Below are 16,711 nucleotides of genomic sequence, written 5' to 3' on the forward strand. Positions count from 1 at the left end.
AACGGAGCAGAGATTTTCAAGAAGTAAATGTTATGTAAAAGGTGAAATACAGAGAAATATAAATAATTATTAGAATTAAGAGGAGAACCTGAACAGCAAGTGGCCAACCTGTCAACTGTCACTTTCCAAACACTGGTGACCCCTTGTTATATGGGAACATGGGAGATTTCTGACATTTTATTAGTTTCTTACTTGCAATTTCTGACTTTTTATTATTTCTTAACTTGCAACCTGGTAAGATCACATACTCAGCACACACCCAATAGGGATCAAATCTCCAAATCGTTATTTTATGATTCTTTCTGTATTTTAGGCCTGACAGGTGTGTAGTCTCCCTGCATCCCTGTTTCCTTCCCCAATTCTCCTATAATCTATTAAAATGACAAACCAAGGCTAATATATCCCAGCGCCACCGTAGTGACTCAATTTAGTGGTGATTTTCTTATTTTCATAAATCAAAATTATAATTAATTATTCCCATAAATTGTCCCCCAGTGTTGCTGTGCATCCACGTTACCTCGTGATCCCAGCGAATGATTCACTGAGTGAGAAAAAATCCGTTATTTACTGTCAGTTAGTCGGTGGCGGCCAAATGCCAGGATGTACTTCTGTCGTATTATCTCTGAGTTGTCTGTGAGTCTGCCTGTTTCCCCATTCCTCCCATAATGATATTTTCTATAGAATAATACACAAAAGCCAGGCTAATATCCCATGGCACTTAGCCAAGTGTCCACTCCAATAGTCATTTCCCCTTCATTTCTGCATTATTTTCCCTTAATGGCCCCCGTGTAATCAATGGCTCCCACTCCTGACAAGATCTTGGACAAGGGCATGCCTGGGATCTCTAAGTCAGTAAACAGTTAGAAAACCAAAGCTGCTGGCTCTGGACAAGGGATGCTGGGATTTGTACGTTCATTAAGAGCTAAGAAGACTACAGGCTGCAGGTCTGACAAGGATGCTGGGAGTTTACTACAGCTACAGTCTGACAAGGGATGCCTGGGATTTTGTACTATAGGCTGCAGGTCTGACAGCAACGGGATGCTGGAGTTTTGCTCTATAGGCTACGGTCTGACAAGGCATCTGGGATTTGTAACTATAGGCTACAGGTCTGACAAGGGATGCCGGGTTTGTACTACAGGCTAACAGTGTGACAAGGGCTGCCTGGGATTTGTAGGTTCAGTAACAGTAAGAAGACTACAGGTCTGACAAGGGATGCGGGATTTGTTAGTAGGAAAAGTAAGAAGACTACAGGTCTGATAACGATGCTGGGATTTGTAGGTCCGTAACAGTAAGAGACTACAGGTCCGACAAGGATGGCCTGGGGATTTTTATTAACTGCAGGCTACAGGTCTGACAAGGATTCTGATTGTACGGGTATAGAGGCCCCTACAGGGTCTGACCAGGGATGCTGGATTGTGTACTATAGGCTTACAGGTCTGACCAAGGATGCTTGGGATTTGTACCTATAGGCGTACAGGTCTGACAAGGGATGCTGGGATTTCTACCATTAGGCTAACAGGTCTGATCAAGGGATGGCTGGATTTGTATTTCAGGCTGCAGGTCTGACAAGGATGCTGGATTTTACTACAGGCTACAGGTCTGACAAGGGATGCTGGGATTATGTACTATAAGGCTAACAGGTCCTGCCAAGGGATGCTGTGGATTTGAACTATACGCCTACAGGTCTGACAAGGGATGCTGGGATTTGTACTAGAGGCTACAGGTCTGGACAAGGGATGCCTGGGTATTTGGTACTAGAGGCTACAGGTCTCGACAAGGGCTGCCTGGGATTTTGTACTACAGGCCTAACAGGTCTGGACAGTGGATGCTGGGAGTTTTGACTATAAGGCTGCTGGTCTGACCAAGGGATGCTGGGATTTGCTAGATCAGTCACAATTTACGAAGACCACAGGCTGCAGAGTCTGACAAGGGATGCTGGATTTGTACTATAGGCTACAGGTCCTGACAAGGGATGCTGATTTTGTAAATATAGGCTACAGCGTCTGACCAGGGATGCTTGAATTTGTAGGTCAGCTAACGTTAGTAGACTACTTACACTACTATTGTTATATATCTTCTATATTAAGAAACCTAGACTCCCATTCAGCAGCTGTGGCTGCCCCACTCTTGTGTGTTTATAGCTTGGAAATTGGTGCAGCCATATACGAGGACTACTTGCATCCGTGTTCTGCACTGTCCTCCTGTGGTTTTGTTGATAGGCAAACTGGTCTGGATACAAAGTACTGGGATCCGTCCAACCGGTTTAGGACATATCCTCTAACGATGTACCCTATTGGTAAGGTGACCGCTTCTGCTGCCTGTCTCTGTACAGTCCGCAATCACACGCTTGAATCATTCATGGCACCAATAGTTCTTTTCATCTGTAGCTGCAATCCATTGAGGAAAAGCTTGTTTTCTCCCTATTCAACTTCATTTTTTTTAATGGATAACCTGTATCGAAACCCTGTGCTGTGCATAATGGAACATAAAACCATATCCAGTTATAAGCGACTTAAAACCAATTCCAACTTTACAGAGGTTTTTAGTTATTTGAAAATTGTAAGATGGCTATGAAAGCAGCATTTGTCCTGATTTGTCTCCCACGAGTATAATGTGCCAGAACCACTGTCCTCCCGCTGAGTAATAATCGTGGGCCAGACCCACTGTCCTCCCATTGAGTATAATGTGCCCAGGACCCACTGTCACCCTACTGGAGTATAATGTGGCCAGGACCCAACTGCTCCCGCTGAGGAGGAAGTGTGCCAGGGACCACTGTCTCCGCACCTAGAGTATTATGTGCCAGGACCCACTTGTCTCCCACTGAGTATAATGTGCCAGACCACTGTCACCGGCCTGAAGGTATAATGTGCCAGGAACGCCCTGTCTCCCACTGAGTATATTGCCAGGACCACTGTCTCCCACTGAGTATATATCGTGCCAGGACCCAATGAGTATTATGTACCAGGACCCACTTGGTCTCCCACTGAGTATATGTGCCAGGAACCACTGTCTCCCACTGAGTATAATGTGCCAGGAACCAATGAGTATTCTGTACCAGGACCATTGTCTCCCACTGGTATAATGTGCCAGTTACCCACTGTCCCCCACTGATATAATGTCGCCAGGACCCACTGTCTCCCAACTGAAGTATTATGTGCCAGACCCCACTGTCCCCACTGAGTATAAATGTACCAGGACCCCTGTTTCCACTGAGTATAATGTGCCAGGACCCACTGTCTCCCACTGGAAGTATTATGTGCCAGGACCCACTGTCTCCCCACTGAGTATAAATGGCCAGGACCCACTGTCTCCCACGGAGTATAATGTTCCAGGACCCACTGTCTCCAATACACAATAATATTTTGAAAAAAAAAACCTTACTGTTTAACCTGGCGTGCCTGCTGTATTAGCCCACCCCTCTGGTTGGGGTAAAAGAAATTCAGGGTGACCGGTTCCTTTAAGTTAGTCAGTATATGGTCAAATTTAGCCTCTCCCAAACAAAAAAATCACCCTCCGCCCTATGGAATCAGTCTTCCAAAATGATAATTTGTAAATCATCTAGATGAACATTTTGAATTCTTGTTGAACAAGGAATTACTGTATACTGCCCTTTTAAGAGATTTGGGTTGCTCTTTTTACTGGAGCCTGTGGGGATCACTTGGTAGACTTTGGAATAGTGGGAGCTGCACTCACCCATATCAGTGTAATAAACCATTTATTATTTGTGCATAAATCTACCCCTCCTCTTTAGACAAAATATGAAATATAAAAAATAGACTGCATTCATTATTATTAACTGTAATATTATTTTTATTTACATATAATACACATTGATCAACTTTTATGACTATATTTAACAAAGGTTTGTCCTCTTCCATGTTTGCTCATTCCTGATGTTCCATGCTCATGCCTCCCATTCTATGTTCACTCCATTGCCCTGTGGTCATATCTGCTCCATGCTGCTGTGGTCCGTCTCGCTCTCCTTTGGCTTATCCTATTCTAACTTTTCCCTAGGATTGGTCTAGCCTGTTCTATGCTTGTGTCTCCCCTTCTATGTCCCCCCTCTGATCATTCCTCTTCCATGTCTGGTCTGTCCATATGCACGGTTTCTGTATTATTCTGCTGTTCCCTTGATATTTGGTTTAATAGTTTGACTTGTGTAGTGAATTTAACATTTTGGGGGGGTGTGATCCCAGCCTTTGTCAGGAATTCCTGACAGAAAATACAACTTGACTACATAAGTCAAACTTAGTAAAATAGTAATATACTAAGTTAGGTTAAAAAAATACATTTTAAAATCTTAACATACAGCCTGCCTACTGCTAGTTGATCCAGAGGAAGGCAAAAACCCCATCTGAAGCCTCTCCAATTTGCCTCAGAGGGGGAAAAATTCCTTCCTGACTCCAAAATGGCAATCGGACTAGTCCCTGGATCAATTTTTTGCATGAAATAAAGGGCATGGAGCCTAAATGATATATGTGCCTGCCATTCCTATCCTTTCATGTTTCTACTGATGTTAAACCAAATATCCAGGGGGGAAAACAAAGGTGCAGTCTTCCTTCACCTGAATGAAATGTGCCTCCTACCTCCTCTTTTGTTTACATCTCAATGTAGAATTTTTTTTTACAGAAAATGAAGATGCAGTATTCCATCTTCTGAATGAAATGTGCCTCCTTCCTCCTCTTTTGCTTATATCCCATCCCGAAAAACATTCGCAAGAAATGAAGATGCAGTGGTCCATCTTCTGAATGAAATATGCCTCCTTCCTCCTCTTTTGCTTATATCCAAATCCCGAAAAACATTTGCAAGAAATGAAGATGCAGTGGTCCATCTTCTGAATGAAATGTGCCTCCTTCCTCCTCTTTTGTTTACATCTCAATGTAGAAAAACATTGTACAAATAATGAAGATGCAGTATTTTATCTTCTGAATTAAATATGCCTCCTTCCTCCTCTTTTGTTTACATCTCAATGTAGAAAAACATTTTACAAAGAAATGAAGCTGCAGTCTTATATCTTCTTAATTTTGTAGCAAATAAGATGTGCCTACTTCCTCCTCTTTTGTTAATTGTGCAAAGTCCATATAAAAACATTTAAAAAATTATTAAAGCTATGTAAAGCTAAAGATTTGTGCTTCTATAGAAGCCTCACCTCCTTGTATAAAAGAAAAGTATAAGTAACAATAATAAGAATAAAATAACTAAGCCAATAAAGCCACTAGCTTTTTCTCCAGTATTTTCTTCTAATACTGGGGCTTCTTCGCTGGACTGAAGTGGGGCATGTGGAGCCTCCACAGAATCACCCATATCATCCATGGTGGTCTGTTTCTTCTCCGTGTCGGTTGAGCCGACTTCCTCTTGTGGAGACAACTCCTGAACAACAGACAGTTCTGGGGCTTCTTCACTAGAATGAAGTGTGTCCTCCTTAGGTGCAGTTGAGGTTTCAACATGTTGAGCCTTCTCAGTTGCACCTATATCAATATGGCAAATGGTGTCCTCTTTCTTCTCAATTTCCGTTGCGCCGACTTCCTCTTGTTGATTTACTGACGGTTCTGGGGCTCCCTCACTAGACTGAAGTGGGTCCTCCTTAATTATAGCTGAGGCTTCAACTTCCTTTTCAGTTTCACCTATGTCAGTATGACATATGGTGTCCTGTATTTTCTCGATGTCGGTTGAGCCGACATCTTGTGGTGAAAATGCCTCCACAAATTCTTCGCTGGCTGGTTCATCCTCCTTAAGTGTAGTTGTGGCTTCAACTACCTTCTCAGATTCACCTATGTCAGTATGACATATGGTGTCCTGTTTCTTCTCAATGTCGGTTGAGCCGACATCTTGTGGTGAAAATGCCTCCACGACTTCTTCACTGGCTGGTTCATCCACCTGAACTTCTGCAGCAGCTTCTTCAGCATTTTCTGCTGTTTTTTCCATTTTTGTATCCAGTGACACAATATCATCACTGGGCATTTCTTCTTTTGTCTCAGATATTTTCTTTACAGATTGTATTACAGTTTTATCTTCTGCAAAGGAAATAAAATAAAATTTAGGAATGTATTTTTCTATGTTTGATTATGCCTGATTTGGTAATAATCCTTATGTCTATACAAAACCTTAATCTATCCATGTCCTTTACTACCTTTACAGATAAAATGCCCATAGCATTACCCATAGCATACCTTGCCAATCTCTAGCTGCATTCAGTCTTCTGACTAAGTCCTTTATTTCTGCTATGGCTTGCATTTCATCCTGTATATCTGTTATGAAGGGATGGTTTTGGAGCAGAAATTTAGCCGTTGGTCTGTCTTTGGGATCCTTGGTTAGACAGACCTCAATAAATGAATTAAAAGCTTTAGACCTGGAAAAAAATAAAAGCGTGTTGATTTAGAGATAATATAAGATGCTCCTTATAACTTTAAGAGCAGAATGTCTGGTTTTCAAAGTGGAAATTAGGCTCTGCTAGAGCACTCTCTGCACTAGGGAAGAGAACCCTCCTGGACCCCCTCTGGTGCTAAAAAGGTGAATGGGGAAAGGCAGGGCGGAGCCTCCCCAGGGTGGCAATGGGGTCAGGATCACCCCTTCAGATTATGACTAAAGTCAAATGGGATGTGGTTATCTTACCATCTGTATGGTCGACTCAGATTTGGAGGATCTCCAAAAACAACTTGTTCTCCAACTGCTTCTCGTTGTAAATGGAGTAGTGCTAATGGGAATAAATAAATACAAGTCAAATTCCAGATGTTCCAAATAAGTTTTGAAAATATTTACTGCCTGCCCAGCAAACCTTACAATCTACAATCTCATGAATCATACACTAGTGATTTTTAACCTGGGTCCCTTTAGTCATTGTTAAAAAATAATTCCCAGGGTTCCACTAAATGCTACAGAGCTAGCAAACTATTATATCTTTATTTCATTATTAATCATGGTTGGTAATAGCACTAATTCAGGTCCGGACTGAGAATCAAAATAGGCCCTGGCATTTCAGGTACACAGAGGCCCACTCAGCGCCTAAAAAACAGCCCCCCACCAGCCCACTAAATATTGACTTTCTATGGCACCTTATAGCAGTCCCTCTGGCATTTGCCGGAACCCACAGATTGCCAGTCCGGGCCTGCACTAATTTGTTCCTAAACTTCATGTTACATTCTTACTTCGTCAGAGTTGGGGAGAGCTGGGCTTATGTGCAACATTACTTCTTTCATTCAACACATTACAAATACAACTAATATCTATATGTGTTTGGTGAAAGCCCCAAACAAGTCTAAAACAATACAAAAAATACTTGGAAATACTCACGACATCTTGCTTGGGCCATCTCAATGGCAGTAATTCCCAAAGCCCATATGTCGCACTGAAAATGAAAAGAAAGGCAATTATTTCGATGAATGTACTTTTCAGTTACATATTATTATAGGTTTTAAATCACACCTCTGTTAATTATTAAGTATGATTGAGGGGAAAAGACAACAAATTATCAGCACTGCTGACACTTTCATGTATTGATGTAAAAAGTAATAGTTTCAAGAAGAAATTGCTAGTTAGGGCTTGTTTGACGTAAGAAAACCATAGATATATCTCTTTTTAGCTTCAAACTGCTGTGTATATATATGTATATATATATGTGTATATGTATATATATATATATATATATATATATATATATATATATATATATATATATATATATATATATATATATACACACACGCACACACACACACACACGCACACATGATACGGACAGCTGATACTATTGTGTGTGTTTTATTTATTCTTAGGCCTATGGGGACAGTGGTGGTCAAACACTAATGTTATTTAATCAGAAAGGTGTAAAGCATACAGAAGTTGACCCGCATTTAAAAATACTTGGTTACGGTGAAGTCTTACCTTGAAATTATGTGAGCTGCATGTCCACACTTCAGGCGCTATGTAGTGTGGCGTTCCCTGCAGTTCTTTACAAGCCCGAAATCTTTTCACTTTTCGCGCAAGCCCAAAATCAACTGAAAATCATCAACAAAAATTTAATCAAAAAATGAAACGGTAAAGTAATAATTATACTGATCTCAAAGTGAAAAACAGAAAACAATTTATAAAATTATTTGGTGTTGTCATTCAGCTGCTGTTTTGCAAGTGCTGTGTATGTATGTGTGTGTGTGTGTGTGTATGTATGTATATATATATATATATATATATATATATATATATATATATATATATATATATATATAAATATATATATTATAATATATATATATATATATATATATTTATATATATATATTTATATTTATTTCTAATAGGTATGTATATTTTAAATGCTAGAATTTGGCCTGGCATGGCTTGACATGATCAAAGGGTGTCATAGTTTTGGTTAAAGTTTTGTAGTAACAGTCTTTACAATGGAATCCTATACAGGTATTGCTGTATATGAAACTAAAATTCTATAAATATATAATCACCCTTTGGAGCCAGAATTGACACCATTTTCGGCATGCCATTGGAATGTTTGTTATCTATGCTATTAATATCATTGGTATCAAGAATAATTTTAAGCAAGGTGTTTAAAATACTGCCAGGTGGCAAAACCTATCTGCAGTGGATTAATAAAAAAAAAAAACAATGAAATCCTATAATTATCATAGATTAGATAAATTTTTCTTACTTAAACGTATACCGGCGTCTTCGGTTAGCGCAATATTGAGGGGCTTGATGTCTCTGTGCATTATGTGCTTTTTGTTGAGGTGTGACAGACCCTGTAATAAAGATAAAGCAAAAAAACAAGAATAAAATAGCAATTTGTCAATGTTCTCTAACACAAATTATAAATAAATACTTAGAACATGCTTGAATAAGTTGAGCCTGACTTACCTTTAACACTTCCCGACATACATAAGCGATGCAAGATTCGGGAAGACCTTGACTATAAGGGTTGTCTATCAGTTGGGAGAGTGTCCCACCTCCACAAAATTCCATTTCAATCTGCAAGAAAAAGACAAATATTAATAACATGTTCCTGTTTGCTCTCCATAGTATTGAGTTTAGTAAAAAACAAGGTAGAACAGGTGTACTACATATTCCCTCATACTCATCCAGCCAACAGTTTTAGCTGAACAATATATGGGTAAGAGTAGTCAACGCTATGTATCTGTACAAACATAGTCTTACCATTATAGGCATCATTGTGGAGCCAGGTTGCTGATAGGCTCCATAGAATGAGGCGACGTTTTCATGCTTTGATGCTTTTTTGTGGATCTTAATCTCCTTCTTGATTTCCTTCAGAGTATCCTAGGTAAATAGAAACACTTGTAAATACAGTGCACTTTCTTAAGTAAAGGCAAAATGATGAGTTTTCTCATAATTTAATGAAAAAGATATATTACCTCAGAAGGGTTCATCAATTTAATGGCCACAACATTGTTGGTTTTCAGATTGAGTCCCTGTAAAAGCAAAAAAAGGATTTTGTCAACATTTGAAACTTGCCTTTTTCACTACCCATCCCTCTATAGTTCCCATCTTTAGATAATTTCCTATAATAACAGGCTAGCTTATTATAAGATGTTTATAGGTAGCCATGCTTACAGCAGAATTAATCAAAGCTTTAGGGGAAGTCTACCTTTATGTTACATTTTGGCATGATACAGAATGACCTATTCTTCACAAAGTTTTTGTTCATCTTTATTTTTTATTTCAATCATTTTTTTTTCAATGAATTGTTTTTCTCAATACCAGCTTGCAGTTTATAAATTTATCTGGTTTATGTAAATCTGTTGCTCAATGCTCTATAATTTCATTCATTTTCCAGTCTGGGTACATAGTTGCTATAGTAAATAAAAACTAGATAGCTCCTGAAATTCTAAATTTTTGAGCTGCAGAACACCATATTTAATTAAAAAAAAGACCAATTGCAAACCGTCCTTAGAAACTGTCTCAAGATTTACACCACCCTAATAATTATTTCATAGGCGACCAACCAATTTGTTATTATTTATCTGCTATCTCTGTGTTAGATACTTTAGTTTACCTTGTAGACTTGGCCAAAGGAGCCGTCGCCAATCTGTTTCCCAGGTCCAATGTTTCCTCTGGGTTCCTAGAGATATTAAAAAAATATATTATTAAAAACAAAAAAAAAAAGCAAAGTGACCAAAGAATATTAAATAATATAAAGTAATTATAAAGAAGTGATGCAACTATAGAAGAAGCAGCCTGACCGTGGGGTCACCTTCCTCTATAGCCATACTAAAAATGTGTTTTTAAGTCATATACACAATAAAAAGTAATTATAAAATACAATCCATTACCTTGAAATGAGTTGAACTCTCTTGTCCCTGTTTTGGATAAAAGAACAATAGAATATTTAAGTAAGGAAGAAAGTAAGGCAACTGCATACAACATACTAAAATGGGCTCAAATGCAACTTCTGACTTTAATAATGACAAATATAAAGAAAATTAATATATATGAAGCCCACTTTGCTCTAAAATAACTGATTTTAATCTCTGTGCACATAATGATAACTCATTCAGGCACTTGATAATAAGAGGGAAATGCTTATTAATGAGTCAAATAATGAGGGACATTACTCAATAATTATTAATCCTCTCTGTAACCCCAAAAGGAGAAGTGTTACCAGGTTTTCCTCTTCTGGTGCCATTATTATAGCCCATATTTTGTGCACTTTGCACTTGTATTTCTCACCATTCTACCCCTATCTTTTTAATAGACTTACCGTAAAACAAGCGGTTAAGTTTCTGAGCATTTTCCTTGCTTTCAGCAAGTCTCTCTATGTGCAGAAACTTTCACAGAAATCTGTAAAGAAAAACAGAAAAATCTACTTAATTTGATTTGTAGAGGAAAGCAAAATCAAACCAACTTTTTATCTGATTTAGCCTACACAGGGTATATAGGGTTTATTTATCCTTCACACCGCTCTGTTTACTATGACATCACATTTAAGCCACACCCCTATATAAACGTAAAGTGATCGTAACACTAAAAAATTACTTTGCAAGTTATTTATGTACACTGAAAGTTATCTGTAGGTCATCTTGACCATTTTTCACTGATAATGCTCCATTCTGTTACTTAAATTTCTTAAACCTGACTATAAGTACCACTTTAATGTTCAATGCTTACAGATCTAATTATTGTGATGTTACAATTAAGCCCCACCCCCATATTAACTTAATGTTTAAAGTAGAGATGCACCAAATCCACTATTTTGGATTTTTCCGACTCCCGAAATCTTGGTGAAAGATTCGCCGAATACCGAACCAAATCCAAATCCTAATTTGCAGATGCAAATTAGGGGTGGGAAGATGAAAAAATGTTTTACTTCCTTGTTTTGTGCCAAAAAGTCAGGCGATTTCCCTCCACCCCTAATTTGCATATGCAAATTAGGATTCGTATTCAGTTCAACCGGGCAGAAGGATTCAGCCGAATCCTGCTAAAAAAGGCCGAATCCTGGCCAAATCCCAAACCGAATCCTGGATTTGGTGCATCCCTAATTTAAAGTTTACAGATATGTCAAACAGCTGGCACATTTATAATTTGACATCCCACATCTACAGGGTGTATGGATTTTTTGTTTGCATCTTTATTACGGTTTGCTAAGGACCTTCTTCTCGTGTGCTGGATACCAATGATTAGGTGTTTGGTGTGTCAGGTTTTAATCAACTTTGTTCATTGTGACATCATAATTAAGCCCGCCCCATATCAATTTAAGGCTTACAGATATGATCATTGTGACATCATAATTAAGCCCCCCCCCATATTAAAGTAATGTTTAAGGCTTACGGATATGCCAATTATATATATCAAACAGCTGTCACTTTCAGAATTTAACCACAATCTACAGGGTATATAGAGATTTTTGTATGTATTTTTCTTACCTTTCACTAAGGTTCTTCTTCACTCTTGTGCTTTCTCTAAGGTTCTTCTTCACTCGTGTGTTTTCTCTAAAGTTCTTTTTCACTTGTGTGTTTTCTCTAAGGTTCTTCTTCTCTTGTGTGCTGGAATGAAATTAATAGGTGTTTGGTGTGTCAGGTATCAAGTCAACTCTGTTCATTGTGACATCACAATTAAGCCCCGCCCCATATTAACTTGAGGCTTACAGATCATTATGACATCATAATTTAGTCAGCCACATATTAACTTACGGTTTAAGGCTTACAGATATGCCAATTAGTCAAACAGCTGGCACTGTCATAATTTGACATCCCATAATATACAGGGTATATAGAGTTTTGGTATGTGTTTTTTTTTTTACCTTTCGCTAAGGTCCTTCTTCTCTCGTGTGCTGGATAGCAATGACTAGGTGTTTGGTGTGTCAGGTATTAAGTCAACTCTGTTCATTGTGACATCACAATTAAGCCCCGCCCCATATTAACTTGAGGCTTACAGATCATTATGACATCATAATTTAGTCAGCCACATATTAACTCAAGGTTTATTTCTTACAGATATGCCAATTAGTCAAACAGCTGGCACTTTCATAATTTGACATCCCATAATATACAGGGTATATAGAGTTTTTTATATGTATTTTTCTTACCTTTCGATAATGTCAATATTCTCTTGTGTGCTGGATAGCAGTGATGTTTGGTGTGTCAGGTATCAAGTCAACTCTGTTCATTGTGACATCACAATTAAGCCCCGCCCCATATTAATTTGAGGCTTACAGATCATTATGACATCATAATTAAGCCCCCCACATATTAACTCAAGGTTTATTTCTTACAGATATGCCAATTAGTCAAACAGCTGTCACTTTCTTAATTTCACATCCCATAATATACAGGGTATATAGAGTTGTTTGTTTGTATTTTACTTACCTTTCGCTAAGGTTCTTCTTCTCTCGTGTGCTGGATAGCAATGATTAGGTGTTTGGTGTGTCAGGTATCAAGTCAACTCTGTTCATTATGACATCACAATTAAGCCCCGCCCCTTATTAACTTGAGTCTTACAGATCATTATGACATAATTTAGTCAGCCACATATTAACTTAAGGTTTAAGGCTTACAGATATGCCAATTAGTCAAACAGCTGAAACTTTCATAATTTGACATCCCATAATATACAGGGTATATAGAATTGTTTGTTTGGATTTTACTTACCTTTCGCTAAGGTTCTTCTTCTCTCGTGTGCTGGATAGCAATGATTAGGTGTTTGGAATGTCAGGTAACAAGTTAACTCTGTTCATTGTGACATCACAATTAAGCCCCGCCCCCATATTATCTTAAAGGGACAGTAACACTTAAATACAACTTTTTTAAATATACATTTATATTTAAAATTACCCATAATTCATGTTGACCATTTTCACTGATAGGGCTACTTTTGTGATTAAGTGTCACTAAAAGTTCCTAAGCCTGACTGTTTTGCCAGCCTGACTGTCAGTATCTCTTTAATGTTTAAGGATTACAGATAAGATCATTGTGACATTAACTAAACCCACCCCCATATTAATGTAATGTTTAAGGCTTACAGTTATGCCAATGAATCAAACAGCTGACACTTTCAGCATTGGATATCTGATCTCATCTAATCTACAGGGAATATAACATTTTTTGCATGTATCTTTCTTACCTTTTGCTAAGGTCCATATTCTCTGCTGTACATACTGTCTTATGTGTGACTCTTCCCAATATCAATGGATGTTAAGTATGCACCAACATTATGGCTTTAGAGATCCTATGTCTAGACTTAGCCCAGATAGATTTCTAAAAATGTTGACTGCATGTCCTTGAGGATATTTCTTGGGACAGGGATCAGAAGAGTCAGGACAAAATAAAACTATTTGGTCAATATAGACACTGGGTTGTTGAAATTCTCCCTAAGCAGAATATAGTGTATTTTTTGGCAGATATCAAGATCTTCACTGGGGGGGGGGGTAATTGGTACAGTTTTTAATACATTTTTCCAATTTAAATGCCTAAATATTTTAAGCAAGACTGAAATGGTCTTATGAAAATACATAGGAGCATGTCAGTATTAGTAAAAAGTTGTGGCATGAAAATCAGAGCCTGCACACCAAAGCTGTTCAAAAACAGGAGCCCATATGGTTTATTATATCAAGAAGAATACACAATGTTTTGGATGCTTTACACTGGGTTGTGGTGGCATGATTCTTCTATAGGCTGATTATAAATTAAAATAGTACTGTAACCTATGGAAGGATTTCAGCTTGACTGACACAATTGCAAAGGAGTCTTTAGTTATGTTTGAGTGGAAATGGGCCTGCTGAAATATGCATTAGCCTCCTCTTTTGCCTGCACTTGGAACACTTGTGTTGGGTGCAGACAAACTCAGTTGATTTTGCACATGAATACATATCCCTGAAAACTTCCACGTTTGCCTGTACCCGAGCCTACAAAACGGTTCCGGGTGGCAGCAGGAGAGGAGGCATTAGTCTATGAGCACGTTACACATGTTTAATCACAGTTTTGAAAGAAAAGACTGTAGTGGAATATACTGTATTCTATTTTCTATCTGTCTATAATATCCTCTATTGCACTATTAAATAGTAACCCCAACCTTGACAGTCTACCCTCATAATTGAAATCTTCCATCCCCTTTATCAGTTTAGTTGCACTTCTCTGCACTCTCTCCAGCTCTTTAACATCCATCTGAAAGGATCTCTAAAATGACTCTAAATAGCCCCCAGAATAATAGAAGCTTCCTCCCTGCATTCTCTCCCCTGTAGATTTTGTATCACAAGCAGCTCTTCTTTTCACTCACACTGTGAAGTCCTCAAAGAGGCGTCTACTACACATTTTTTCTATGTTCCATGTTCTAGAACGGTTTTTGTAATTATTCACCCTTTCCTTTTTCCATGTTGTCCCTGACCCTGGCAGTCAAAACTACTGTTGTTTTATTGTTTTTTTAGTATTTTATTAATCCTTCCACTCCGGACCTCTACTATTCATTTTTCAATCTTTTATTTAATCAGTAGCCCGATTTGGCCGGATGAGCAATTCCAGTAACGTGTGGGGTTTCCCGCGTTTTTTTATTGAAACCTCAGTCATTATCTATTGCTCACACTTTTGGTTCCCCACCCCCTTCCCAAATCCAGTGATTCACCAAAATATCACATTATTGCCGTAAAGTGAAACCTCGCAGCGGATACAGTGCTGTACTGACATTGCTCTGAGCTCTGCTCGCCAAAGGCAAAGAACTGGGAAAGCCACACCCCAAACGCGCCTGTAATTACAGTTAACGTGTGAAAGTGACATTGCTTTAGCAATTTGTCAGGAATCTTTGTAAAATGTGGGACTGAGTAGCACTAAACTACTAGACACATATAATGCGGGACTAGTGTTCCCCCTTAATCTAATGAGCCAATCCCAAATGAGAATAGTCCCACTACCGTAAGAGGAACCAATACCGAAGCTCCTGTAAGATCCCACGTGGTCACGCACAAGCGAATCAATCATATTCATTGGGGATTTCAGCCCACGTGGTCCCTACCACAATTTATCGGGATAATCCAGATAAGAGGAAAACTGGGGTAAACAAATCAACTAAGAATGAAAAGTCCTGCTGTAAATCTCATCTGTTAAACCTATTTCCCACATGTTCATTAAAGGGATACTGTCATGGGAAAAACATTTTTTTTTTCAAAATGAATCAGTTAATAGTGCTGCTCCAGCAGAATTCTGCACTGAAATCAATTTCTAAAAAGAGCAAACAGATTTTTTTATATTCAATTTTGAAATCTGACATGGGGCTAGACATATTGTCAATTTCCCAGCTGCCCCAAATCATGTGACTTGTGCTCTGATAAACTTCAATCACTCTTTACTGCTGTACTGCAAGTTGGAGTGATATCACCCCCCTCCCTTTTCCCCCCAGCAGCCAAACAAAAGAACAATGGGAAGGTAACCAGATAGCAGCTCCCTAACACAAGATAACAGCTGCCTGGTTGATCTAAGAACAACAATCAATAGTAAAAACCCATGTCTCACTGAGACACATTCAGTTACATTGAGAAGGAAAAACAGCAGCCTGCCAGAAAGCATTTCTCTCCTAAAGTGCAGGCACAAGTCACATGACCAGGGGCAGCTGGGAAATTGACAAAATGTCTAGCCCCATGTCAGATTTTAAAATTGAATATAAAAAAATCTGTTTGCTCTTTTGAGAAATGGATTTCAGTGCAGAATTCTGCTGGAGCAGCACTATTAACTGATGCGTTTTGAAAAAACATGTTTTCCGATGACAGTATCCTTTTAACAACCCAATCACCATCCCCGTTTGGCCTCCTCCTTTTCTTTCTGGAACTTGTGGTTTTGAGTGCTCAGTAGCTGGGACGCTTATATGAGGAAAAACTACAAATCCCAGAATCCTCGGGTATGAAATAAACTGTTCCTAAATAGAATTATGGTTTATGAGTAATGAGTAGAGTCATTGGCTGCTGTGGGTGGGTCGGGGGATGAAGGGCAAATACTGACAACAGCTTATATTTGCATATTAGAGTCTCTGTTATAGTCACAGTATGGCCTCCCTCAGTGTAAGAACCCATTTGAGAAAGTAAGGGATTTTTTTAAAACCTGCAGTTTTTAAAAAAAACTATATATGTAGTTTGATTAAACGTGTTTGGCTTGTACTGGTCAGATTGTTAATATGTGTTTGATTTTGGCTGGCTGTGATAGGTGCCCTTTAAGCGGGTGCAACCGTAGCACCCCATTACCTCTACACCCTCACCCCTTCTCTAATGGATCTC

The 16,711-nt window shown here is 38.6% G+C and overlaps 2 protein-coding genes across 13 annotated transcripts in view; one reads left to right on the forward strand and one right to left on the reverse strand.

The window, feature by feature from the left end:
- Positions 1–16,711, forward strand: part of astl2a.S (astacin-like metallo-endopeptidase 2 gene a S homeolog) — a 265,316-nt gene that overhangs the window by 128,254 nt on the left and 120,351 nt on the right. The window lies entirely within an intron of this gene.
- LOC108706213 (serine/threonine-protein kinase 25-like) lies at positions 4,976–9,077 on the reverse strand. The gene is made up of 8 exons (XM_041561927.1): positions 9,063–9,077; positions 8,863–8,973; positions 8,657–8,747; positions 7,882–7,994; positions 7,291–7,345; positions 6,613–6,694; positions 6,171–6,349; positions 4,976–6,014 (listed from the first exon to the last, which is right to left on the reverse strand). The coding sequence occupies exons 1-8, from the start codon at positions 9,075–9,077 to the stop codon at positions 5,146–5,148; spliced, it is 1,515 nt and encodes a 504-aa protein (XP_041417861.1). The 3' UTR covers positions 4,976–5,145.

This window comes from Xenopus laevis, chromosome 4S, assembly GCF_017654675.1.
Source record: "Xenopus laevis strain J_2021 chromosome 4S, Xenopus_laevis_v10.1, whole genome shotgun sequence".
Taxonomy (NCBI): Eukaryota; Metazoa; Chordata; class Amphibia; order Anura; family Pipidae; genus Xenopus; species Xenopus laevis.

What these genes read in the sequence shown, in the direction of transcription:
- LOC108706213 (XM_041561927.1), bottom strand. An exon ending in AGACGCCGGTATACGTTTAA is followed by an intron (nt 7,995 to 8,656) that starts GTAAGAAAAATT and finishes GATGATTTTCAG; the next exon opens with TTGATTTTGGGCTTGCGCGA. An exon ending in GATGGCCCAAGCAAGATGTC is followed by an intron (nt 6,695 to 7,290) that starts GTGAGTATTTCC and finishes TATTCCCATTAG; the next exon opens with CACTACTCCATTTACAACGA.